This window comes from Corvus hawaiiensis, chromosome 4 (genome assembly GCF_020740725.1).
Source record: "Corvus hawaiiensis isolate bCorHaw1 chromosome 4, bCorHaw1.pri.cur, whole genome shotgun sequence".
Lineage (NCBI taxonomy): Eukaryota > Metazoa > Chordata > Aves > Passeriformes > Corvidae > Corvus > Corvus hawaiiensis.
The window spans coordinates 41,806,217-41,832,393 of NC_063216.1; the positions used below are offsets into that span (position 1 = coordinate 41,806,217).

The 26,177-nt window shown below is 37.4% G+C and overlaps 1 protein-coding gene across 1 annotated transcript in view; it reads right to left on the reverse strand.

Annotated features, from left to right (window-relative positions):
* Nucleotides 1-26,177, reverse strand: part of ZDHHC17 (zinc finger DHHC-type palmitoyltransferase 17) — a 68,759-nt gene that overhangs the window by 32,081 nt on the left and 10,501 nt on the right. Inside the window, exons 2-5 of the mRNA XM_048300988.1 lie at nt 19,147-19,250; nt 10,526-10,648; nt 7,245-7,322; nt 5,735-5,879 (exon numbers count right to left, since the gene is read on the reverse strand). Coding sequence (XP_048156945.1) covers nt 5,735-5,879; nt 7,245-7,322; nt 10,526-10,648; nt 19,147-19,250 — 450 coding nt within the window. The remainder of the gene's footprint in view (nt 1-5,734; nt 5,880-7,244; nt 7,323-10,525; nt 10,649-19,146; nt 19,251-26,177) is intronic.

Genomic DNA, 26,177 nt, shown 5'->3' on the forward strand with positions numbered 1-26,177 from the left:
CTCGGGGAGCACGCGGCACCGGTGCCCTGGGATCCCGGGAAGGGATGGGACAAAGGCTTCACAAACCCCTGGGCAGCCGATCCCGGGCTCTCAGGAACAGCAGGCTGGAATGGCAGGGACGAACGCAAATCCCGGGTGGCAGACGAGATGTATCCAGATGGGAAAAAACCACGGAGGCCCAGCCAGGCAGGGCGAGCAGGGCTACAGCGTAGCGAAAGCTCGAAGCAGCAGCGGAGCAGGGCAGCCACAGCCCGGTCTCCAGCAGGGCAGGGAAAGCGGCTTTTGGGGTCCTGGCGTTGTTTACAGCAGGAAGAAAGAACGGCCAAAAAGAAAGCAGCAGCAGCTCCTTTCTCTGCAGCTTCTCTCTCCGGACGCTCAGAGCGAACTGACCCCACACCCAGGTGTAGACAAAGGAGTAGCCAGGCCCGCCCCACTCCCCTTTTTGTCTTTCTTAAGTACAGCTATTTGTCCCCTAGCAACATGCATATGGGAGAAAATTCCTTTAACAGGAAAACCTAAGACTAAACTAAAACCCCAACACTGTCATCCCTAGAACCTTCCCTGCTCCAGTAGTCTGCGAAATGCCCAGCACCCTGGGATCCTGACTCACGCTGCTGCTAGCCTGACCCAAGCAGTTGTTTCCCAGAAAATCCAACTTAGTTCCTCCAAAGAATTGCTTTCAAAACACCTCTAGCCTGCAGATAACTTTATATTTCTGAGTTTTTACTCTGTCACCTAATTTAAGAAAAAAATAAAGGAAATTTAAAAAACGAAGTTATGGAGGAAAAGAACAGTTACTTGATTTACTTGCTTGTACTGTTTGTTCAGAAGAGTTACATGGCTGGAGATCAGGATCCAACTCTGTCTGCCCACAGGACTTGTCTAGGTTAGATCCTTTTGAGCCTACCAGGACCACGTAACCAGCTGGCATTGCCTTTAACCCCCTGTGGCTGAGATCATGAAGGAAATTAGAACCACTGCCCAATCTCAAGTTCATTCATCCTTGAGAAGCACGACTGATTCACAGCTCACACTGTGTGAACTACATTCTTGGAAGACTGTACAATTTACCACAACATGAACAATCACTCTTTCATCTTTAGATTTCGTATAGAAAAGCACCTCTCTGTGACAGTAGGAACATGTTTGGGTGTAAGCAGAACAATTCCTTCAATGATTCCACCTGACAAATCCAAACTACACTTTGACACTCAGCTAAAAGAAAAAACCCAAACCCATGAGCTCCAGACTATTCCCTGCACATAAGTCACCTGGACAGGCTACAGCTATTACTCATATTCAACTACTACATTGGCTGAGGCAGACCCCTTTTCAAAGGAACTTTAATGAGAAGCAAAGCAACTAAGATCGACTTGCAAACTGCTGTATAGACGTAACAAACATGATGTAGCTGTGGATAGCAAACACGTGCTCTAACAAACCTCTCATGAAAAATTCCTTGTTATTTCTTCATATCATTACCATAACCATAGAACAAGTGAGACATTTTAGAAAGAAAGCTCTGTTCCTGCTTTTTACCAAAGAGAGGACTGAGGCAAAAAAGTAAACCTTCAGCAGCTGGTACCTACTAAGAGACTCTTTTTCTATTCTGGTGTGTACCAACAGGCACTTTAGCATTAATTTCTTGTTTAACTCTAGGTGACAGATCAGTGCTCATGAAGGGGCGTGCCTGTGCTGTTAGGACATGGTGCAAGCATTGCAAGAATCAAAGATTCCAACAGTAAGTGATGCAACGATCAAAAATTGCACATACTGCTGCCCTCTGCATGTGGTTCAAGTGTGAACACTGTGGACCACAACTGGCAAAATCTCCTCTTGTTCTAAGGTACAACTCTGGTTCTGAAAGAGAAGAAACTGCACATGCAAAGATAACCAGACTCAATCCTAGGACACTAATATGAGATTGCAAAAAAGCTTTCAGAGAGGCAAAAATAGTGGGGAGAAAGAGCTTTCTGCACGAAAAGGAGTTGCAGCAACTCCTCTGCTGCTTAATACTACTTTCTGAAAGCAAGGGTTGACAAGGAAGGATTCTGAAGGGCTGCTAGAGATCAGCATTAGGCTGACCAGGACATTTAACAAGCAATGGTCAAACCAGTACTGTGACGTGGTACAGCCTTTCCAAAAGCACAGAATGCATCAAGAGATCCTACTCAGAATTACATCCAATTACGCAGAAAGGAATCAGGAATGTGCTCCTCTTTAGAACCATTACTGCTTGTTTCACAAAACACAGACCTTCACAGAAAAGACCCATCACATCCTTGCTCAGAATCCTATTCTCCATAAGGAAAAGATCCCTTTCACATGAACTGCTGCCCAGGGAAAGGAAAACAGGCTTTAAAAGCATATCGTAAAGAAGATTTATCAGTAAGGGTGATGTAAGCCTGACAGTATTTCTTAATTTAGGAAAGACATGCTAGCTACTGACTGGAAGCAGAGATTTTGTAGGATTCCTATGGAATGAACAGAGCACAGACCAACAAGAAAGGTAACACACAGAACTAAACCTACCTCATTCCTTCAAACAGAAGCTCTGTTCTGAATATCCTAGTCCATCAAACACACAGTCAGTCTTGACAGTCATAAGGAAGAACACAACTGGACTTACAATTCTGTAAGTAATGTGCTCTGAGTCGGTTAGGAAATAAAATACTTGGTTCAGAGTCTTAATGCTGGCCTGAGCTTGGTGGAGAGAAGGAGCCTCAGTGGCAACTGAGGTGACAATGCTTAGGAACACTGCTCATGGACCACAGCACCAAAGTAACCAAGACTGCTGGTACCACACTGGTATCTCCTAACCTAGATGCCACCTACTTCTAAGCCATAGCTCAGAAGGTGACCCTAAATAGCTCGAGACATTAGTTAACATACAAAGTTGCAACTCTGAGAATAAACAAAAAATGCACTTGATGAGTAAGTTCTAGTTAAACTATGAAAATGATAGTTGAACTATGAGTAAGATATAGTTAAACTATAATTTTAGAACTAGAATATTTCTTACATGATTTTACTCTACAAGCAACTTTATAGTCACTCATCTGGGATTAGGTTACCTCGCACATGCACAGGATGAGAACACATTATTCAACCATTCGTATACCACATCCATATCTTAACTTATTCTAGGTGAATGTTTGTGTATGCAAGGTCCTGATATGCCTCTGGCATTTTAGGTAGTGTAAGCACAATATCAAGCAGTCAAATTATACACTGAACATTTTTAAGTGCCTTCAAGATCTTTTCCAATTTTTCTTTCTCACATTTTTTAAAAATAAAGATCTTACCTAAACTTGAACTGTGCTACAGATTCTGTTATTTGATTTCTGATTATGTTTATATCATGTACTTGTCCCAGGCTTGATTTTGACCCAGGCTGACACAAACAACATGTGTAAATTCTGATACAGCCAGGTATCAGTCTCTCAGAATTCAGTGAGAGACATGACTAAATAAAAAGCAACAGCTGTCTGCTGCCCCTTGGCTGAGTAGTACTTGCTGGCATTAAAGTTGGTTCACTTCCAATCAAAGCCAGAGGGCATTTGACCAAGAGCTCCTCCCCTTCACCACGCTCCAGAAGCTAGAGGACTGGACTCAAGCCTCAGATTGCAAATTTAACCATTGGCTGCTGCAGCCCAGAAGAGAGTGAAACAGCAACACTGAAGCTGGATTCCAGCTGTCTCAAAAACAGACAAGCTAGAAATTAGGAGGAATTTCTTAATCCACCTGTCAGTTCTCTATTCAGTTATGAAAGCTGGCTCTTCTCTGACCACACTCATCCACAAAGGCATCAGGATCAGAACTAACACAGCACAACAGTCTACACTGATCCTTATTTTGATGTTTATTTAGTTGTCATTTGCCACACAGGTATTACAATTAGGTTCAGAACAAGGGCTAGCCTACTCTTGGATATAAGGGAACCCGGTCTCTTTAAAGACCAAAGGCAATTAAGTAGTAGTATATAGGGTAAGCCCACAGAAGCAAAAGCAGTTGAAGTTTCCAAATCCAAATCTCAGCACTACAAAGAAGGTGGGGAAAGAAATAAAAAGAAGAGATTAATGACCTCAGTACTAATTAAAGGAAGATTAAAAAACAGAATCATGTATTTCCCATAGCTTCTAGACAAGCCACGTAGTTTCTGTAGTTGTATGCAATACAGCTAGAGAACTATGATTTTAGGGATTGTTATTACAATGCTATTGATAGTACTAGATTTTAAACATGCAAATCAATATATGATTTTTAAAGTTCAATATTTTGAAGTGCTGTGAAAAATCACTGTTAAAATTAATTTACATTTACATCATGGAAAGAATACCAAAATCCTACTTGATAATATTTGAGGGATTTAATAAAAATCAGTGTTTTAAAAACTATTGATAAGAAGAACTGTTTTCAAAGTAACAGGTTTTCATTTTTAAGGCGATTTTTGTGTCTTTATGTATGTACTCATGTAAAGACATACAGCTTCTTTTGAATTGAAGCATTATATGTTCAAATAAACAGGACAAATCTGTATATAAACATGAAGACAAACAAAGGGAGACTTCATAATCACAGTAGAATATTTTAAAGGCTATTAGTACTTTATTAATGCTATGCTTTAAACAAGTTCACACTTGTATAATATCAGCAAGATTTTTCTGGTAACATAAAATCCCCATATAATTATATGTAATTTGAGAAGAAAATACAAAACTTGCTCCTCATGCAAACACATTCCTCTCCAATCATTATTTCTTACAAAACAGCAGTTATACAAAATAGGATCAGACTCTTCTTTTGCCTAGCTTACTCTTTACCATACACTAAGTACTGTTTTACCAAACAGATACAAACTGAATACTGCCTGGAGCAATAGCTTGGGGTTTTTTACATATACAGGTATAAGTAATTTTCTGCAGCAAATTTAGTATTTGTTTTATACAGACCAAACTCACTGATTTCATATTCTACATGACTCACTGGATCATATCTCACTTGGTATTTGAAAGAGTAAGCAGAATACAGAAGTGTGAACAGCTTTAGTAGTACTGTCATACAAGAGATGGGCTTTGACTTTTCTATATGGTTTACACAGTAAATCAAATTTGTGCTTCAGGCACATGCCTATGGGTGAGTAAATCTACAAATTACAGTGCAGGGGTGCATAGCAAAAACAGGATCAAGTTTTTGAGCAGACAGAATGACAGATGGGACACAAGAGGAACAGTAATGAATACACATTATATACACACTTTACAGATCTAGAAGTAATATAAGGGGCTAGCAAGAAGGTCTGGGGTCGTTTGGTTTTCTATTTACACAAGGAAGTAATTAGGAACAGCAATAAATTAAAAGTTGTTGACTGATATGTCACTAGATTCTTTATCTATGTATAACTGATGATTCTACGAAGAATTCTGCAACACTTGCTACCATTGTCACAGTTACATCTAAAGATTAAATTCATTAGAAATAAAGAATTAGAATTTCCATATACTACATTAGACAGGTGTGAATTAAAGCCAAAGTACTCAGACCACTGTTGCAGGAAATTAATTTAATAGGTGGCACATCAACATTGCAGTCTACAAAAAAGGACATGGAATTATTTTTATATCTATTCAAGTAAATATTTTGCATTTCCTTAATGACAGGTATAAGTTTCAATTGTGTTCCTACTCTAAATTTTAGCAGAATCTATGTAAATATGGTATTACTTAAAATTTACCTGTCCCTTTGCTATCAGGTAAGCAACAATTGAAGTATGTCCAAACTGGGCAGCCAAATGAATACAGCTACATCCTTCTCCATCAATTAGCGACGGGTCTGCCCCGTATTTCATCAGCTGTACAACCATGGATAAGTGACCCTGTCTAAATGTAACAAAACACAAAAAAACAAACAGCTGAATAACTATATGCAGGAAAACTATTAAAATTTGAATACTGAAATACAACAAAGATGTTTAGCAGTTAATTACTCTATCAGAACTCCCACACTTTAACTCATACTTTAAAAACAGCAACTGTCATGATCTGGTTCTCCAACTGAGTAAGCAAATTCATTTATATGAGAAATTCTATGCATATAGTGCATTCATCACATGCAATTTGCTTAACTGTACTGCATAGCAAAAAAGACAGTCAACAAAAAAAAGTTACTTTTTAGAAATCTAATGTTTAGAAATCTAATCTGTGACTTCTTCCATACTATATATGAAACCTGCTATTTTAAGAGATGTCAAACTGGCTAGATACTCTCACTTTTTGTGGAGCTTAAAAACTGTGGTAAAACAAAAAAAGGGGGAAAAGAGAAAATTGAAGGTCTACATTTCCTCCACCCTGTGTTGAAAGCTTATGCGTCTTTATTGGCATAATGAGCACAGACAAATCCTTCTTTTAGACATGGTGCCTAAGTGTCAGTACACAGCTTCTGACATGAGCAAAAGATCTTTTCAATTTTTCAGAAGCACCTTCAGACAATGCTTCATAGAACAGATTGCAGGTATGAATGAACACCAGGAAATTTAGTCAAGATTTTGTGCTATTTACACAATCACAGACTGTGATCTGTAACAAAAAGAATATAGAAGATGAAGTCTTTAATTGAGGCTAACAACCAAGTCCTCACCTTTAGCAAACAGATTATTTTGATACATTAAATCTTCTAAAAGCTGATTTTCCAAGTCTCTTTTTGCCATCTACAGTTAAAAATATTAATATGGACACTGTTTCTTTCCCACCCATTTCTAGGTGGTTGTCTGAAGGAGCAGGTACTGCTTGAAGGCTGTCTTCAATTTTTTCCAGCCATATGTCGTTCTCTGACCATCTTCTAGATAAGAAACCTGATTTTAAGTATATCTTTAAAAAAATCCACACATGCAATAGAACACTGCAAGGACAGTGTCACACAAAATCATCCCGAGACCCATCTGCAAAAGTGCCACTGAACTCCAGACAACTTGACAAAAACAAGATCTCAGAAGTAAGAGCAAGGTAAGTTGCCTATACTTTGCTTGTTGTTCTATTGTAGCAATCATCTTCCTCTACATCAGAAAAAACCACATGCTGAAAGCTCCTTTATTTCAAACATGCAACATTCACAGTGAACTCAGTTATTAAAGACTGAATTAATTCTAGTACGAAGTATTCCCATAAAATACAACCATTTCATAAAACTATCAGTACTCCATGTTAAGCAAAGAAACAGACAGAAAATTTCAGAAGACTTTTTCCTACCTTGTTGCCCAATGAAGTGGGGTAGAATTTAAATCTCCCCCAAGCTGATCAACAATAGCACCTTTTGATATATAGTATCTGGAATAACAGAAAGAGTAAACATTATTGCTTGTTTTGGTTAAATAGAAAGGACACAAGTGAGCATGTTTGATATAATGCAAAACAGGCAGTTAGAGATCAGAAGACCAGAACCTTTTCTTGCCTTCTTATAACATTCCTTTTTAGAGGTCAAGCATATAATTTCAATTTTTTTGCATTTCTGACAAGGGTTGGGAGACTAGGGATGTCTCCTACTGTGTTTTAAACATTACGCTATTTCCTAGTTTTATTCTATAAACTAACTGCTATATCCAGTTGTACAAACTGTGCTACTACAGAAGCATTATGGGGCTGTTGCATTAAATACAATTCTGAATTACTGGTAGAAGATTATGATGCTAGAAGACTATAAGTTTTAGATAATTTTGGCTAAATAACAGAAGTATATACCATTAGACTTGCAGCTTGTAAAATCATTGGAATAACCCTGCTGAAGTCATTGATCCCAGAGATCACACTTAAATTTAAGTTACACATTTAGTGAAGGACTAAGATTTTTACATACTTCTCAATCATTATTAATCAAAGGAAAAAAACCATCTGAGTATTTAAAAAATATTTCTAAATGATGGACTAGAAATTATTTTTCCCTTGAGAACATTTATGGAAAGATAGCTATCTGTAAAAACAAAAGAAGCTACCTATTTTTAACTGCAACAATTCACATTCATAGTCATATGCAATGTTTCTGTGAACTGTTTTCATTGCTGGGACACTAAGCTAGCAATATTATTTTTCCTTTGTGAAAGAAAATGCATGCTGTAGAAAGGTATCAATGTTTCTAAACACAGGCCTTCCCAGAAGGCTTCTAGTTTTTCATTCACCACTGTCTAACCTTTGAAAAGTACTACCTAGCTGTAGATTTAAGTGTTTGCACATTTCAAATACCTGTGCCTACAGACCTTTCACTTCGAAAATACCTGTCAGGTATATATGAACGCTGCTCTTCCACCCACACAAGCTGTCCTTCAAATCCTCAACATTGAAGTTCTGGCACCACAAACTCTGCTAAGTGTTCCATGACACAGCAAGAAGAAGGGCAACAAACAGAACAACTTGAAAAACATTACTCTTACGTAACTACCTTCATTTTCTAGAGTGCTTATGGATTCAGAGAATGAAATTTCAAAAACAGCCCTTCTAGGAACCTTTAGGAACAGAAACTGAAAAATGCATGTCACTCTAAACACAAATATAGAAAAAGTTCTTTTACACCGTTGCTTTAGAGCCATCAGACACAATGGAGTACTTCAACAGACTTGCCAAAGAAAAAAAACAGTGTGTAAGACAAATAAGATCTGCTCTGATTGATGCAGGACAGTCCACTCCACTGGTCTCCAACACTAAAAGAACAAAATTTTAACATCTCTGCAGAAGTTAAGTTCTTTAATTTCTCCATGAGAAAAAACGAAGATCTTGTCGAAGTCTTGGTCCCATCTAGGTGAAAACACAAAGCACATATATGGTAAAGAAACAAAGTAATTTTGTTACAGTGAAGTATCAGCTACTAACAGGAGCTATTTAGTCCCCCTTGGGAAGGAGCTACAAAGGAAATCTTGTCTAGATAAAAAGACAGCACAGAGAAATTCACAGTCAAAGCTTGGATTCATCTCTCTGATGTGACAGCCACTCATAGGGAGGTGAACACTAAACAGATTGTCTTCATTCAAACACTGGTCCTTGCAGAAAAGCAGAATATGTTCAGATTATACTGACAGCAGAACTGCTTACTGGTTAGTAGGTTTTATTTAGAAGGAAGAACTTGCAGTTTGACAACTGGGAAAAGACAAGGCGACAATCTCCTGCCAGATGGTGCATTGAAGTAACATTTTATGTTTCTTTAAGGGTGTTTTTAGACTTAGTTGAGATTTATCACTGCATTTTGGTTTCAGTACACAAAAATGGTAAGATTTTTCTGCAAAACCAGACTGAGAACTTAATCTCCTTGTCTAAGCAGATCTTGCAGAAGGAAATTTGTGCTAGATGAGAAGATCCCTGAAGAAAGAAAGAACTGGGCAATCCCACTCTCAGTGAGTCATCTAAGCTTCCACTAGAAGATGCCAGGCATTCAAGTCCTATTTAAGCAAGCTACTCACACTCAAAGCAAGCAGATCTCAAAAGAGGTCACCTTAAGAAGAAAATACATCCACTGATCTCCACATTAGGATCACTAAGTCTTTGGCAGGCATTTGAAAACTACCTCAGCTTGCATTTGGTGCTTGAGGAATCAAAGTGCATGCAGTCACTTACTAGAAGAAGGAAAAGTAGAAGAGAAATCTTTGTCTGGAGAAAGCTTGACACAGGGGATGGGGACATACAGGCAGTAAGTAACTGCAGAGACATAAGGCCATTTTTTGCATTTTTACAAAACCAAGTTGAAGACATACCAAGACATCAGTGACACGATGAAAACACAACAGTGTTGTAGACACTTATCCCTGATTCTACAAAAATATGAAAAGGTTCTGTCGTTTTCCTTATCAATAGGTCCCACTGTTACCTACACTGGAACACAAGTCTCACAATAGATGGGATGAAGAAATACTAAAAAGAAGAGAAGTCTAATTTCAAGCCTGCACTCCCCACAGACAAGCTGCTAAGCTACTTCATTGGAAAGAACTTATATAGTCAACACCCACTAAGCCAGACACTGAGACCTGGTATCACAAGAGTAGACAACTTTATCTCTGTAGTACCAAGCTTGGTAGCCAACATATTTAATGAAATTATCCACTGCACATAATGGGGAAATAGAGAACACTTGGGGAAAGATATGATAGGCTTGAAAACAAATAAAAACCACTAAATAATTTAATTCTAAGGAAATAAAATTAAGTAGTGTCTTGCAAAAAAGAGAGTGAGAGAGCACATAATAAGGTGAGTGATATAAATCAAGATCCCCAAAAGACAGAGGAACCTGAAGTGCAAGAACTGCATCAAGAAAAGGGAATTTTAGATACAGTTAGACACATCAGTAGTCACATGCACTCTAGTAAACAGCAGGAAGAAAATGCAATGCTGTATGTCACAGTGGGAGAGATGCATTAATGGACAAGAGCTCTGACATACTGTCAAGGAAAAAAGGACAAATTGGACACATTAAAGACATTCAGTTGTCCTAAAAAAAGAAATCAACATTTTTAAGGACATTAATTTTTGTTTAACAAAAGTGTAATACATACTTCACCAGATCTATCCTGTTGTTGATTGCAGCCCAGTGGAGAAGCGTTACATTTTCTTTGTCTGGTTGTCGTACATCATAACCAGCTTCCACCAACTCTCTACATCGTTCATATATTCCATACCTTGAAGAATAAAACAAGATATGTCAAAATGCTTACCTTAGATGAAAATGCATTCAGCAAACACCGTACTTTTGGTCACAATACAAAATCTTCAACAGAAGAGAAATGAAGAAGAAACTTTTCTATAGGATAACAAATTTCTTGGAACAAGAAGCTTCCACTGGCAAGTTACATTAATCGAATCAGGATATTGCAGAAGACTTGTGTCCACAGAAAACCGTACTGCAGAGCAAGGCAAAATATCTACCAGCAGCATACTAAATTAAAGTAACCGTTCACTTCCCAGGGACTCCACTACATTTGCTTCTCCCACTTCTGTTCTCCCTCCCTTTCCAGCTCTTGACGACCAAAAAAAGCTTAGTCAGCTGATTTGACAGTATCTTCCTAAAATGCAGGAGAAGATAAGTTCATCAAGCCAACTACAAACACTAGCAGCTCAAATATTTCCCATTCTTCTCAAGACAACAAATAGCAATCTTCCTGATAGAAGTTAGTATCATTTTCTTTTTTAGGCCACTTCAGAATTCTGCACATTAATACGAAATCTATTATTTTATTAAAGAGAACTATTAAATGTGATGTACCACCATTTGAAAAAAAATTATGGACATATTTGAAAATTGAAGCAAATTAGGAAGCATAAACATCACTTAGGCATTTAATGTAGGAGTAACTCCAACATTAAATAATGTTTGCCTTGGTGCTTACACTGTTTTACCACCTATTTTTGGGTCAAAAAAAAACAATGCAGAAAAGGAAGTAAAGATTACATTTTGAAAATCTGTACATCCCATAGGGATTTCTCAAGTGTCAAGGAGGAGAATGTGGGAATGCCTTGCAATCAAGGTCAATGCCTTGTGACATCTGACTTCTGCTAAAACAGAATTTTAACAGCCTCTCAAAGTTGGGATTTAACTAAGTTTTTCATGTGCTGCTTCTATGTTCTACTTTCTGCAGAAGAGATAGCCTTAGAAAAGGCTCTTCTGCTTCTCATCAGCTTGCATAACTGATGCAGAGACCTTCTTCCTAGGGTAGTTACCATTCTTATTTTTTCTTTAATGTATTTGAATCTGGAACCTCAATCTGGATGAATGTTCAAATTACTCAAGCCAACAAAACTCAGGAATGCTTTCTAAGCCTACCACAGATTTGAAGCATAAAAATTAGTTGGACGCTATTAAAAAGTACTAGACATAACAGCCTACTTAGATCATGTTGTTTTCTATTTCTTAGGAAAGTTGCATGAGAAATTATGAAAAATGCTGGAAATTGTCATACTAATTATCTTTTCAAACACTACAAGAGATGAGAACAAAGCCTATTGCATGCAGTACATACCAAGTGGCAACACGCTTGTAAAATGTGGTCCTTCAGACTGAGTAAAAAAGCAGCAGTTATGAATAATTTTGACAACAAAGCCTTTTTTTAAATCCGTTGGAGGTGGAAAGACATTTGGGTTACAGTGACTTAAAAATGTGCAACCAGCTAGACAAGATACACATGCTCAGACAAACGTAACTGCTAGGAAAACTGGTAAGGTTCTAAGTCAACCCAGTCTTTAGGCACACTTGATCTACCAAGTCCTAGTTTAGATCAGTAGTGTGGCCTGATGAGCTTGTACAAATGGCTTAACACATACATACCATTCCTGACTTCTCATCTCAGCTGGAAGGGCTACTGAAACAGGTTAGGACTACAAAAGGCAGGTCAGCCAAGAACAAGGAGTCAAGAGACAGTAGGAGAGATGGGGGAAAGAAGGACTTCCAAAAGCAGGACAGCAAATTCTGATTTTCCTACAGTACAGTATCACACTGCCATATTACAGTGTCTGAAGGCAGCCTGGAAAGTGATTCATATAGAATGGCAATACAACCATTTGTTGACAAGCTGTTCTACTCCAATTAGCTGTTATGACACCCCTTCCTGCTCGAGATAGCCTGCTGTCTTCACTTAAAGTACAAACTGAAACCATAATGTAAGAAATTATTGACCTAAGCACTACTATTAGGTTTAACAGTCTGTGTTGGGTTGACCCTGAGTTGATGGACAGTTAAAGACTGTCCATCAACTCAGGGTCAACCCAACACACAGTCACCAGCAAAAAAAAAATGTATTGCCTAAAGCTGAGTTTAGCTGACTCTCCTCCTGTTTAAGTAAGCAGTACAAAACAGCAAGTAGGAATTTTTAAAATAAATTATTCTAAGTTATCAGAAAGATACAAAGAACACAAGGATACAACAATGTTAACTTCCTATAAAGTGTAAGAAGCAATCATGTAAAGCTTTCATGCAAAGGATTAGGATTTTCCTCACATGTATTTGTTTCGGGTGGGATCAAGTTACTCTTCTTCAGAGTGGTTCCTATGAGGCTATGTTTAGTATTTGTGAGCAAAACAGTGTTGATTAACACCAATATTTTAGCTATTGCTGAGCAGTGCTTACACAGAGTCAAGGCCTTTGCTGTTCCTCATTCCTTGTTTTGCTTTGCTTGTGTGTGCAGCTTTTGCTTTATCTATTAAACTTTGTTTATCCTTAGCCTTTTGGTCAATTTCTCTATCCCACCAGAGGGAAGCAAAGTGAGCAGCTGTGTGGGATTCAGCTGCCCAGCAGTTAAACCACTACATCACTATTGGCCAGCTATGGCAAACTGCACATATGCTTTAAGACGAGTGTCCTACCAAGTTGACTACACAACACAAAATGAACCTCCTGAAAGTAACCTTTGATTCCTACCCAAGTTTTTGTTAGACCATGCTGCCAAGATAGGTATAACCAAGAAGCACTATACAGTCTTGCGGGAAGGGGGCAGAGGGGTGATTATTCTTTGGGGTTTTTTGTGGGGGGAGGGCTGGAAGGGTTATTTGTTGGGTTATTTTATTAAAAGCAGAACTATAGTCCTACAGAAAATGTGATGCTATTTTCTGAAGAACTTGGCTTAAGAGGTATAAAAACAAAGGAAATCTGTCACAAGTGACCCTGCAGCCTGTTGAGGCAGAATGCTGTTGCCAGTGCCTCGGCAGAATTTCCCATAGAACGCTCCAATTATGCTCCGCTGATGTTTACAAGTACCTCCTTCTAGAATTCACCCGAACACTGTGGTGAGGCCCTGGGCAAAGACTGCTGGCATGGCTTCAGATACAAGACGGAATAGTATGAACAGATTCCTTCTTTGGGCATAGCATCATAGACTTCCCGTTCTTCCCACCAGAAGGCAAACTACAAGTCACAGTACATGGTACTACTTGGCTACAAAATAGAACACAAAATTCTGCATTACATCAGAACAGCCTTTACAGTAAAACAAAGCTCTTTCCAAAAGTGATACTGAGTATGAGGTATACAGCAATTTTTTAATTTAAGTCACCCTCAGTTTGTCTATTCCTAGCCATTTACTTTTGGTACCTTGAACTCAATCATAACTGTTTACTAAAGATGCAGCACACAAGGTATAATTTTATGAATCTTCAATTTATTAAATTGTCAGAAGAGGACTTAAGGATCTTGACAGACAAAATCTGCCTGGCAAAAAAAAAGTTAGGAATTTACAACAATTTGCTCCTCTTCCTGGAAACAGCAGGCTCTCTACTATTAAACAGAACACTGAATCTGCTGCAGTTATGGTTTCTTGAGCTCTGTCGCAGAAGTGAAGCATTCTTCTCTCACATACAACCTACAGTCTTCCGCCACCAATTTGCTGCAGCTGACTTCAAGGTTCATGATGCACTGTTTGGTTAGAAAATGACAAAGTCACCTATTTCAGACACAGTGTAATCACGCTTGTAATGTTGTTATAAAGGGCTCTACACCCTTCAAGAGTAATGGAGAGAAAGATTCAAATCCTCGCAGGAGACTGATATATTCATCTAACAAATACTCAGCAGCTGAGTGAATTCTAGAGGGTGATGCTGTAAACATCAATATGGAACATAATTAAAGCATATTATTGAGCATGTCTTGTTCTGAAAGAAACAGGATTAGTCCAGGGCAAGAATACCATTGTGCAAGCTCATTTTGCGATCACAGTCTCTAAGCTATTTCAGTAACTAACCTGTAACATTTTATTTGTCATCGCAGGTTAAAGATATTCTGACCTTAATACTTTGAAAAACAGTACCCTACTGCCTTCTGCATTTTAAATATGTAATCCATTTTCTACTCTTTTGCCTACAAACACATAGACTCTTGAAAATAGACAATGCCAGCTTTACAGCACGATTAACATTAAATTTGGCCACAATAATAGGAAGGAATCTCTCTACACTGAGCACATCACCATGCCAACAAAGAGTAGGTAAACCAGGAGCTCACTCCCTCATCTTGCTATCACTGTAACTCAAATCAAAGCAACTGAAATTAACTGAAAATGCAATTAACAGAAAATGGATCTTTTTTCTCTTTTCAAATCTCATTCCCATGAATAATGACGGTAAATACTAACAAAGCCTTTAACACATTCTCAAGGTTTTTGTGTTAACAGTAAGACAATTTTGTTTTCAACAGAAAAGGTTTAACTTGAGCTGCTTAATGGACTATTAACAGCAGTGTTGAAAGACAAAAGAAATTCAGCTCTTACTGAATACTGTTCCAAAGCCCTAAATTGTCTCGACAGTTGTGGCCATATTACTAATGTGGTTAAAAAAGTCCCACTCTTCCACGAAAACATCAGGTACATTTCACTTTCAGCAATATAATCAACCCCATGGGCACAAATAACCAGGAATAATGGATGTGTATCTGTGTCACAGTCTGTCCACTCTGTCCTGTGAGTAGCTGAAAAGAGCCAGGAGTAACTCCTCCTCTGGCCAACCCTTACCAATTTTAATCATTCAATATATAGCTTTATTTTTATCAGTTACCCTATGACTGATGAGAAATAGTCATGAAAAAAGCATGAATCCAACAATTTTTTCCTTTGCGAGACTCAACATAATTCATATTTTATGCTGCACTATTTCACAACGCACAGAACTTCATTTTGAATGATTTCATTGAATAAAACGTAACAGAAAAGTTAATCTTGTGATAATGAAATCGTAACACTTGAGTACAAGGAATCAATCTTCCAGATGTCACAAAAGCACTTATTAGTATCATTAATCTTTAATACCCATGTTCATGATGGTCATTTAACTTACTTTCAACAAAGCTGGAATTTGATAAAACTCCCTAAAAGCCAAAAGTGTCTATTCACTCTCAAGAGAGCTGAAGAACACAATGCGAGGTTTAATGTGTCTCAGATTTTGTTCTCCTACTGACAGCCCACCACATGCTTCTCTACTTGTGAACTTCAGCTATCTCTCAGTTTCTCAGTTTAAAGATTTAAAACAAAATGAACAGCAACTTTGTCACATTAACACAGGACGTTTCCCAATACATCATATTAAAAGTTATGACTGCTGCCTTGGATGACAGAGGGCTACTGGTGCCAGACAACAGAAATAAATGTACCCAATACATCACCATTAAATTTCACCTTTAAATCACTTATGACAGTTTTGGTTTTGTTGTTTGTTTTTTTTTTTTAAACAAGACTCCATTCCCTCCCTGGAGCTCCAGTGAGAACTCTGAATATCACAGAGGAACAAAACCAAAGGCAAGCATGGATGATTTTTTTACTATTCCTTTGAAAACAGTTTTTCAAATACAGATGAGTGGCCTGCTTCTGCTTTCAGAAGTGGAGACTTTCTATGAACCAAACAATTTTGCTATAGCCAAATATAATATGGCAAAAAATTACATATACATTCTAACATCTGAAACACGAAGGGCCAAGACAGTGCTACTTTGAAAGCTACCTAGATGCTCTTGGACATGTTTACAACAAAGTCAGTGAAAAGTGCTCTTTATATGAATAGGTACTAAACCCAAACACTGTGATTTTTACTCCAGCAAAATTTTCTGCAAAATAAAAACAGAGACTGACTATTTTTGATACAAAGCATGCCAAGGGTCCCCAGGTCTTCCGGAGAACTCATGAGGAGCATAATGGGGAAAAAATACAAATACCAACAAACTCTCTTCAATGAGCCAAACCACTGTTTTCTATATGAAGCCTTAATGTGATTATAAGAAGTTATTATAATTGTAGCTCATACCATATGAGCGTGTTAATTTGAGTCCAATCTACAGATTACGAAGATATAGCACTGAAACAGTTCAATAAGATATGATGCAACATACAAATACTTATGGAAAAATGTGAGGAGTTTGCAAGGTCGTATTTTTCTTTGCTGAAAAACAAAATTGAGCACAGCAATTTACTAACACTGTTTTATTTCTGTGTAATCCAGTGTCAATAAAAACGTCAAAATAGAATTCTACATTCAAACAGCATATATGAAATATAGATGAGTTTTAGATTTTTTCATCCCATTTTTCTCACCATCACCTTTAAGGTTTAAGGAACTATACTCTCAATTTTCATGTATGTTGGAACAATAACATAACAAATTATTTTTTCCAGGAGAAACTGGAGTTGGGAAAAACCCCACCCAAACCAAGAGACTGAAAAATCTTACTATATTTTAATTCTTATTATATTTTGCTACATCTTGCTTCAACTTACTGAACTGCTTATGGGAAGCGTTCTAGGAGACTGACTGGTGGTCCTTTTTTACAAAAACTTTGTGGTATCTTACTTACTTAGCACTGAACTAAAAAGTAAGGAAAGTCAGCAGATATTTTAATCTCAGTGAGTACTAATTTTAGAGGACAAAGGGGAGAAGATAAGATCACCTATTTTTTTATACATAAATGTGATAGGTTATGCTTTTACAAGTGCAAATAACTACATCATTTTAGTAGAAAAAGCGTATCTTTTCAAGAACACTGAATTAATGTATCAGCAGCATTATTTATTTTACTGCAAATCTTATAATACTTGGTGGGTTTATTTTCTACCTTAAATTTCAGACGTATTTCCCTTTATGACAGACATTTTTTATAACATGGCCTTCAAAACCTAGTAAATGCTTAAATAAAAGTGTGTCTGAGAGGACACAGCCTCAAGCTGTGCCAGGGGAAGCTTAGGCTAGATATCAGAAAAAAATTCTTCACAGAAAGAGTGGTTTGGCATTGGAATGGGCTGCCCAGGGAGGTGGTTGAGTCACCAGCCCTGGAGGTGTTTTAAAAAGCCTTGATGAGGCACTCAGTGCCATGGTTTAGCTGGTAAGGTAATGTTAGGTCACAGGTTGGACTCGATGATCTCAAAGGTCTTTTCCAACCTAGTTCATTCTGTGATTCTGTGAATTCTCCTCCTAATCAGGGAAGTGCTGCCTGGATACCACAACTTGATCATGTTGACAGTCCCCCTTCCCTGCAATATTAACCATTAGGGCTACAATATGAAACTGCAGTCCTTGTGGTGAGATGTCAACTCAGACCAGTTGGTTCTTGTATGAGGAGACTAGAAAAGACTTGTAACAACTCAGCTGAAAGCACAGATCAGCCTGAATCTGAGGGTTAACAGGGACAAAGGTATTTTAGGTTTCCAAATACGCAATGAGCATACAAGAATAGAAGTAGGTAACTTGTAAAACCACTTCTGCTGTCAAACACACTTCCATACTTTTATAAGAAACAGCTAGTTTGATATTGTGCCAGTATTGTAATTTCTAAAAATACCCTAATATGAGTATTATAGGTTGCAGTGCTACCATTAAAGTACTTAGAGCAACAATAGCAGAGTCAGACATCTGTTTCAGGGAGCTAAACTCCTTACAACTCCAAAAATGAAGGAAAGTACATACTTCCTACTCCTAAACTGGGCCTGTGTCACATGCAGAGCTGCAAAGCTGCTTTCTTATACGAAAAAAATGTAAGAAAAATTTTGTCTTGAGAAGAAAAAGGCAAATAGCTCTCTAAGATCCATAATGGCTCAAGCATTCAAATTGAAAATACAATATTAAAGATACAAATCTTACAGAACTATCTCAGCTCATTGAAGAAAAGTGATGGTGGTGACAGTTTCTGAATGGCAAACAGTAGCAAACTAAAAAATAGCATCATGACAACTCTCCAGAAAGTCTTGTAAATTAGTATCTGCTACAGGACTGTGGAACAAACAAATTTGTATAATACATCTGCATAAAGAGGGCAATTAAATCTGCACTCAGTTTACTCCTACAGTCCTCCATGAAAGTTAGAGACACATTCTTTCTAACCTATAAATCAATCAAACCCTTATGTTTGCATATAAATGTTGCCTGCTTACCTGTAAATCATCACTGACAGAAAATAAACATCAGTACCATTCTCTCTTCCAGCAATCTGTCCAGCAACCACCTATATTTACAACTCACCACAATTCCTCCCATTGTTTTTATACAATGATCAAAAATTTGTCCTAACAGTAATTTTGCAGAGGTTACTTCTGAAATCTTCCACTACTGGATTGAAAAAATACAGTTTACCTTCCACTTTACACAAATAAAGCAACCCATTTTACTGTTTCTAACTGATAAAGACACAGACAAATCTAACATTCAAAAATAAACTTACTGCGTGGCTTTGACAATGTCCCAAGTGCTGTAATCATCAATGTGGCTTTTCCGTCCAAGAGATTCACTGTATCCATGGTTGTAATGGCTTTGAGGTTTTATTTCCTAAAAAAAGACAAACTTGCTTTTAGAACACCCAAATTAGGAAGTTTCTGAGGAAAAAAAAAGTTTATTTTATAAGCAAAATTAAAACCAGTACCCAGTTCAATGTACTATAAAGCTACCTAAGTGTAACAGGGGTACATTTCTACATTTTGGAAAGCAGGCTACCATATTCCCCAGTATAGTTTTCAAACACTTTACAGAAAACACGACTTGCAATCACAGGGTCCTGCCAAATCCTACACTTTTTTTCCTACCTGTGTTTTTACAGAATGCTAACAAAAACTAAGAACAAATTTCTTTGGTTACTATTGGGCTTGGGTTTTTATTTTTTGTTTTGCTTTACTTTGCTTTTACAAATGCAACATAACACAGCTAGAAAAGCTATTTGCCATAAACCGACAAAGTCTCAGTATGTTTCTACAAATTAATGTTGCATTTCAAATAGCAGAGGTTATCTGTGTATGTTTAAGCTGTGGCTCTCAAAAGTAAATGGCATGACCATGATGTGTGCTTCGACAGATACAGCTCCCTGACTTAATTCTGTTGATGAAAGGCAACGCTTTCAGGCTCAGTGCTTCCCCTGTTGGAATCTATACTCAAACACTGTATTAACAGATCACTAGGGCAGCAAGACACCATTTTTCTTTACAACACTCAGTGTTGTAAAGTGCAAGCTGAAACTGAACAATTAATTTTATAGATCTTCTGGACAATTTCCTATGCGTTGCAGATACTATAGCCGATTGCCTCTGCGCACCAGCCATGCAATTCAGCATAGCTACATAAAAAACTATGAAAACTGCAATATGGGTGAAAAAGCAAAAAAAAAGGAACAAGCTCTCTGCACGTTCTAAAGATACATCTCAGTTGATTTCATTAAAGTGTATTATTTACGTTCAGTTTTCCCCAACATATACTTCCATGAGAAGAATTTTTATCTTTAATCTAAATCTGGAAAAACTTTTAAAAACCCCATGAAAGGTGTTTAATTAAACAGTTTCAACTCCCACTTAGTTACTGCAATGAGCTACCAACTTGTTCATTATTATACTAGACAGATTTTTAATTTTTTTTTTAAAATAAAGAGAAATGAGTCAAGACAATGATCATGTAGTGCACCTAACCTTAAGAAGGATTCATAGTCCCAAAGCTCCACTACTACCTCTCCTTAGAGGCATACGTTGTCCTGTTAGCTTAACTGACTAAGAGATATATTAGGGTTAGGGAGAGTTCCTATTGCCAGCATGAGCATGAGCAGGCCTTCCTATTTCTCATGTTCTCTCAGCTGGGCAGTAATTTCTGCAAAAGGAGCTGGTGGGCACAATGAGAAATAACTGCTTACTGTGCCCAGTTGAGGCTAGTGAGCCAAACTGTTTTCTTGCTTCCCGGGACATTAACCCGCTCCCCACTGAATGAATGGGAGTTTAAGTTAACTGCCCTCTAGCGCTCAGATGTTAATTCATCTTGGCTGTTACTTCACAATAACTATTTCTACTCTAAAATTATTACATACATTATCTATATCTTTTAAAGACGCTAAAAAAAAAAAAAAAAAAAGATTGAAGTCTGAAACCCACATTTTAAGTATTTCCAGATTTCAACATGCTGAAGTACCACTTAGGCAGAAGTCTAAAAACTCTGGATACCAGTTATAACTTCAGAGTAAACTATCAAGAAATTAGTCTAGTTGCAAAGCTGAAAACTCTCAGTATTTACTTAAAAATTGAGTAACTTCAGTTGAGCATGTTTGTATTTGTTACATACAATATACCTATTTCAGACAGGAGGAAAAAATCCAAGTAAGAATTTCTAATGCATTAAGTACATTTTGTTGCACTAAATTAATATAGTAATTTATATAGTTAGATAAACTATGAAAATTTATACTCTAAAAAAAAAATCTTTCACAAAATTGAATCATTTAGAGCTTTAGAACCAGAACACAGTTAACACTGATGACTAGTGCAGCAAGTCTTTATTTTCAAAATAGACTTATTCTTATGCACAGCTTTTCTTCAGAAATACAATTTTTTCCGTTTCCACAGTACCTAAGTGATCAGCAGATTATATCTTTTCTTGACCACAATGTTATTCTGCAGCATTTAATTTTTCTTTCCAAGCCTGAAAAATTACCTAGATGAACCAATTAAGCATAGCCAGCCCAGCAGGAAGGTTGCTCTGTTGCCATCTCTACAGGAGACACAACCTAAAAATGTAACAGGGCATCTGCTGTCATCCAAGTCATATGTTACAAACAATCCTCTTATAATTCAGAAGCATAGCTTTGCTTTGTATCTGAAGAAGGCAACAGCTTAACCAAGCCTTTTTTCCCTCAGCTACCAGATAAGCCAAAGTGTTATCTGGAGTAAAAGATGCTGGAAAAGATACCAGAGATCATTACAATTTAAAAGAGAAAGTAAAATATAAGAGAAGGCTATATTCATTAGTTTGTTCCACATTATTTTTTTTCTTGTCCGTCATATTAGGAAAAAAGCAGGATTTATACTATCTCTGTTACCCCATTATTACACCACACATCTGCAGCAGGATTTTACATATCAACTTGTAATGCTCAGACCCTGAAAAGCTAGAAGGATAAGTAGGCAGAGACCTGAACAAAAAAATATTCACTGTCCTGGAGCATCTTGATGAGGAGACAGTAGTCTGATGTATTTTTGAGCCTCCCACAGCTACTGGAAGGGGGAAAAGTCTCTCATCTAACAATTATTAAAAACAAACTGAGAAACTCTGGCTGTCTTTCAGTCATATATTAGTGTACCAGAGAACACTATTTTTACTAACCTGCATTTTCCTGACCACTTCAAGCATGCAAACGTGGTTTCTGTTCCCTTGAGCCTACAGTAGCCAGTCAAGAGAGCATTCTCAAGCAGTGTACATTAATGTCAGCCTAGAGTGATCATGAAATCACAGCCTTATGATACTAATGTTTCCACAAAAAGGTTTAAGAGAATACAACAAAACTTCAGGTATTAACTAATAACCATGTAAATTTTAAAAAGTGAGAGGTGGTATTAACTCCTGCTTACTAGTTTCCTAATGACTTAAAGCTAATGACAGTACCTTTAAAAATATATATATTTCTTTTGTACTGATAGCATCTCTGAACTACTCTTTTTAACAGAATTTGTAAGTTTCAATATACATCAATACAAAATAGCTGAAGTCAAAAAACATTTGAGGTGATCACAAGCGATGCATGAGACACAACTAAGCAAGAAACAGTTCTCCCCTTTTTCCCCCCCAGTACATACCTGAGCAGCTACAATCCATTTGTTTAATATAAAGACTCACAACAAATACAAACTTAAAGTGAACCCTATGTTTTATAATTTATTAAGAGAGTTGAGTTCATATTTTACATTTAGGAATAGCTGAAACAATTCCTAAAATCCTCAAAGTTTTATGAGCATCACAGCCTCCAAAATCATACCACGGAGTCTTCTATAGCACAGTGTAAACTGTGGAAAAAAGGATGACTTTAGATGTGCCTGAAAAGAACATGCAGACACAGCTCATTTTGGAAGTAAATCTTTAACAGTACATCACAGGAAAGCATATAAAATCTGAATTCTCAGCCAATACAGTCAGTTCTCTGCAGCCCAGACACAGACTCCCAATCTTAGACTCAAAATTTATCAGTCATTATTATCTATGCAACTTGGCAGTTGCATGCTGGCTCACAGTAGCATGCTGGCTACTGCAAGAGCCATTCTGCTGGGGATAGCTCTTACCTGGCATTATGAGTGCCTAGTTTACGACTGTAATCTGCAGAGTAACCTCTGGGTTCCTAAGTCAAAAAGCTATCAGGAATCAGGAGAAAAGAAAACCTGGATTTTGTGAATCGCAGTCATAGTTGATTCACCTGCTGACAGGCGATTTGGACCAAGTCAATGCAAATAATGCTGTTACACACTGTGCTTGGCTGATAAGGCAAAAAGAAAAGAAGCAAGGTAGCAGCTAGAAACTGAAAATAATTGTTTTCAAGGTTCTGAAATTCCTGTGCAGGGCTAGGGTACCAGAATATAAATGCAGAAGAGTAGTTTCTCCTAATTATTCTAGAAAGAATGATTTAGAAAGAAATAATCAAAGACTAATATTAAGAGAATGCAACATAGGTTTACGCCACTAACTGGGCAAGCTACCAATAACAGGAGAACAACTGACAGCCTGAGGTAGGAGACCTTTAGAAGACCTACAATGAATGAATGCAAACCAGGTACCTGCTCAAGGTGGCACATTTCCCATTTCTAAATGTTTCGCATAGCAATTTAAAAGACTGCCATTTAAAAACCTGGTGATATTAAACACAATCTCTTTTTACATGCATTGCTCCCACAGACAACAGCTTCAGCGCAGGCACGACCATCAGATGCTGCCGTAACACACCCAGGCACGTCTCTAAGTGGACGGCAGGCTGCTTGAACAAAGCTGGCTGTGCCCAGGCATTACACAGGCTGCTCAGCCCCAGCAGGACCACCCGCAGTGGTGCTACATCGGGGGCAATTTGCCCAGTGTGGGTCATTCCGCAGCAGCAGCTAAGATAGAGAGAAATCACACTTATGACATTTACATAGTATCTCTTTTCAGAGTTAACAAAAAATAGTAACACACAAAATAGCGATTACTTCCTCCAACTTGCTGGACAGAAGAGAAAGCTTAACTTTTAAATCCTACAATGATCTAGATTACCTGACTCCCACTACTAAAGGAACAGAAATAAGCATTAAAAAGTGAAAAATAATGAGTTTAGGCTTGTAAGTTCCCACCTAAAAGAATGAACCTCCCCTAAATTCACACGCCCTCACACAAATTTTAGGAATATACTTTAAATTCTTGAAACTACTATGATTTTTTTAAACATATGATATGACAGATTGATAATAAAGTAGCAACATAACATTTTGAGCCTAGAGTATAAACTGCATTCACAAATGGCTTCAACAACATTTCCCAAGTGTTAAAATATTTTCCCTTTTTTGATGAAAATATTTATTCCAGGAAAATTTAATTTTTCAATTATGATCAGCTGTTAAAAAACCCTAACAGCCAATTAAAAGATGAAAACCTAATTGAAACCCAAGTGCACTTGATTTTTGCTGTTTTGATCTTTAGTGACAATGGCTCTTCCCCAGCTGAGAGTCAGGAAAACCAGTAAGAAGGTAGTAGAGCAGAGGCCTGATGTCACTGATATAAAATAAGTAAGTTGCAAACAGTAGTCTCTAGTTATTTCATCCTGTTTCAAGGAGCCATTTCCAAGTAGGACTTGAGCCAAAGTTGTTACCTTTGCTAAAAGAGAAAGGTCATTCCTCTGCCCACTCTTTCCCACTGCTCTTGGTTCCATGCTCCTGCTGCCTAACTCAAGCCAGCTTTGGTATTTGGAGCTATGGTCACACCACGCCCACTCCACTCCATTACAGGAAAGGGGAAGGGGGGAACAACAAGAAATAGAAAACTCTATCTTTTAGTAGGACAGCAAGCTGAATCTGTTTCTCCTGTGAAAACACAGGCTCCAGAGCCACTCAGAAAGGAAAAGCAAGTCAACAGAAGGTAGCAGGAACGTTTCCACAGCTGCTAATTGTTAATTTGACTAAGCAATCATGGAACACACCACAGCTTTTAAATACCCAAGAAGTTGGGCTGACAGGTTGAAGAAAATTATTCTGCTCAGAAATTGCTAGAGTTGGCTAGCTTAGAAGGTTGCAAGAAAGACAAATTTTGTTTACCTGTAAGAATCAAATTTGGTTCCCCCACTCCTACCAAGGATCACTACTTCTAGATAAGCTTCCCATTTCAGTGACTATCCTTTGACAAGGCCCTAATCACTCATAGGCATCTGTGACTATTTTGTCATTACTCATTAGTCACAAAATGTGCAGACTGCTTGCACAGATGCACAAGTAATGCAGTGCAGGAAAAAAAAACACAAAAGAGAATAATGCTTTAAAAACAACAACAACAAAAAAAAGACATGTTTCGGTAAAAAAAGGAACAACATAGAGAAAAAATTTTTCCTCTGGAAAATAGGACCAGTAAGATGGGGAAAGAGAAGATAATGCAAAATATGAAATATAACTCCAAAGGAAAAAGCAAGAAGTACAGGGGAGATGAGGGGGAAAAAGTGTTTATTCTTGGAAGCTGTGCTGATATCGGCAGTCCCAATCAGTCCTCCTCATAACCAAACACACAAGTAAAGTTATGCTCATTTCCTCTCAATACTCAAAGCTTTTAATCTTTTCCAATAAAAAAGCCTAAATGAAATAACCTTAAGGATTCTGAGAATAGTATTTACAGAAAAATATATGAAGTTATGCATGAAAGAAAAAGATGACCAAGACTGAATTATTCTGAGACAGCAATTTCATAATTCACAATTATACATAGCAGAAGGGTATGAATAGGTCAATATGCCTGCTTGGACATAAGGAAGGGAGGAAAGAACTGCTGCTTACAGCTGCCACACATGGCTCTGGTAGGCATTAACAGATGGCTAGGACTGCTTTTCCTTTAACATTATGCAATGTTGCTGCAAGGAAGTGATACCATGATCAAAATCAGACACTCAAATTCTGAATGGTGACCAAGATAATTGAGACTTAAAGAGAAAATACTAACAAGTTTTAAAATAAAAACTTAGAAATAAAAGTATTACCTTCCAGAAAATATTGCATACTATTGCCTGTGCTTCTTAACAAAAACAAAATAATTTCTTTTTTAATTAATGTCTACACTGTTTTCTTATCTGGCTGCAGTCAGAGAATCATAATAAAATTAGAAGTGACTGCAACTATTTCAGGGAAGCTAAATAATAATCCTCATGTATGTGTGTTACATTTAGCAGGGAATACTGGAGGTTAGTATTAAATAATTCCTGTTCAATTTTCCTGTTCTTCATTTACTACAACCTTT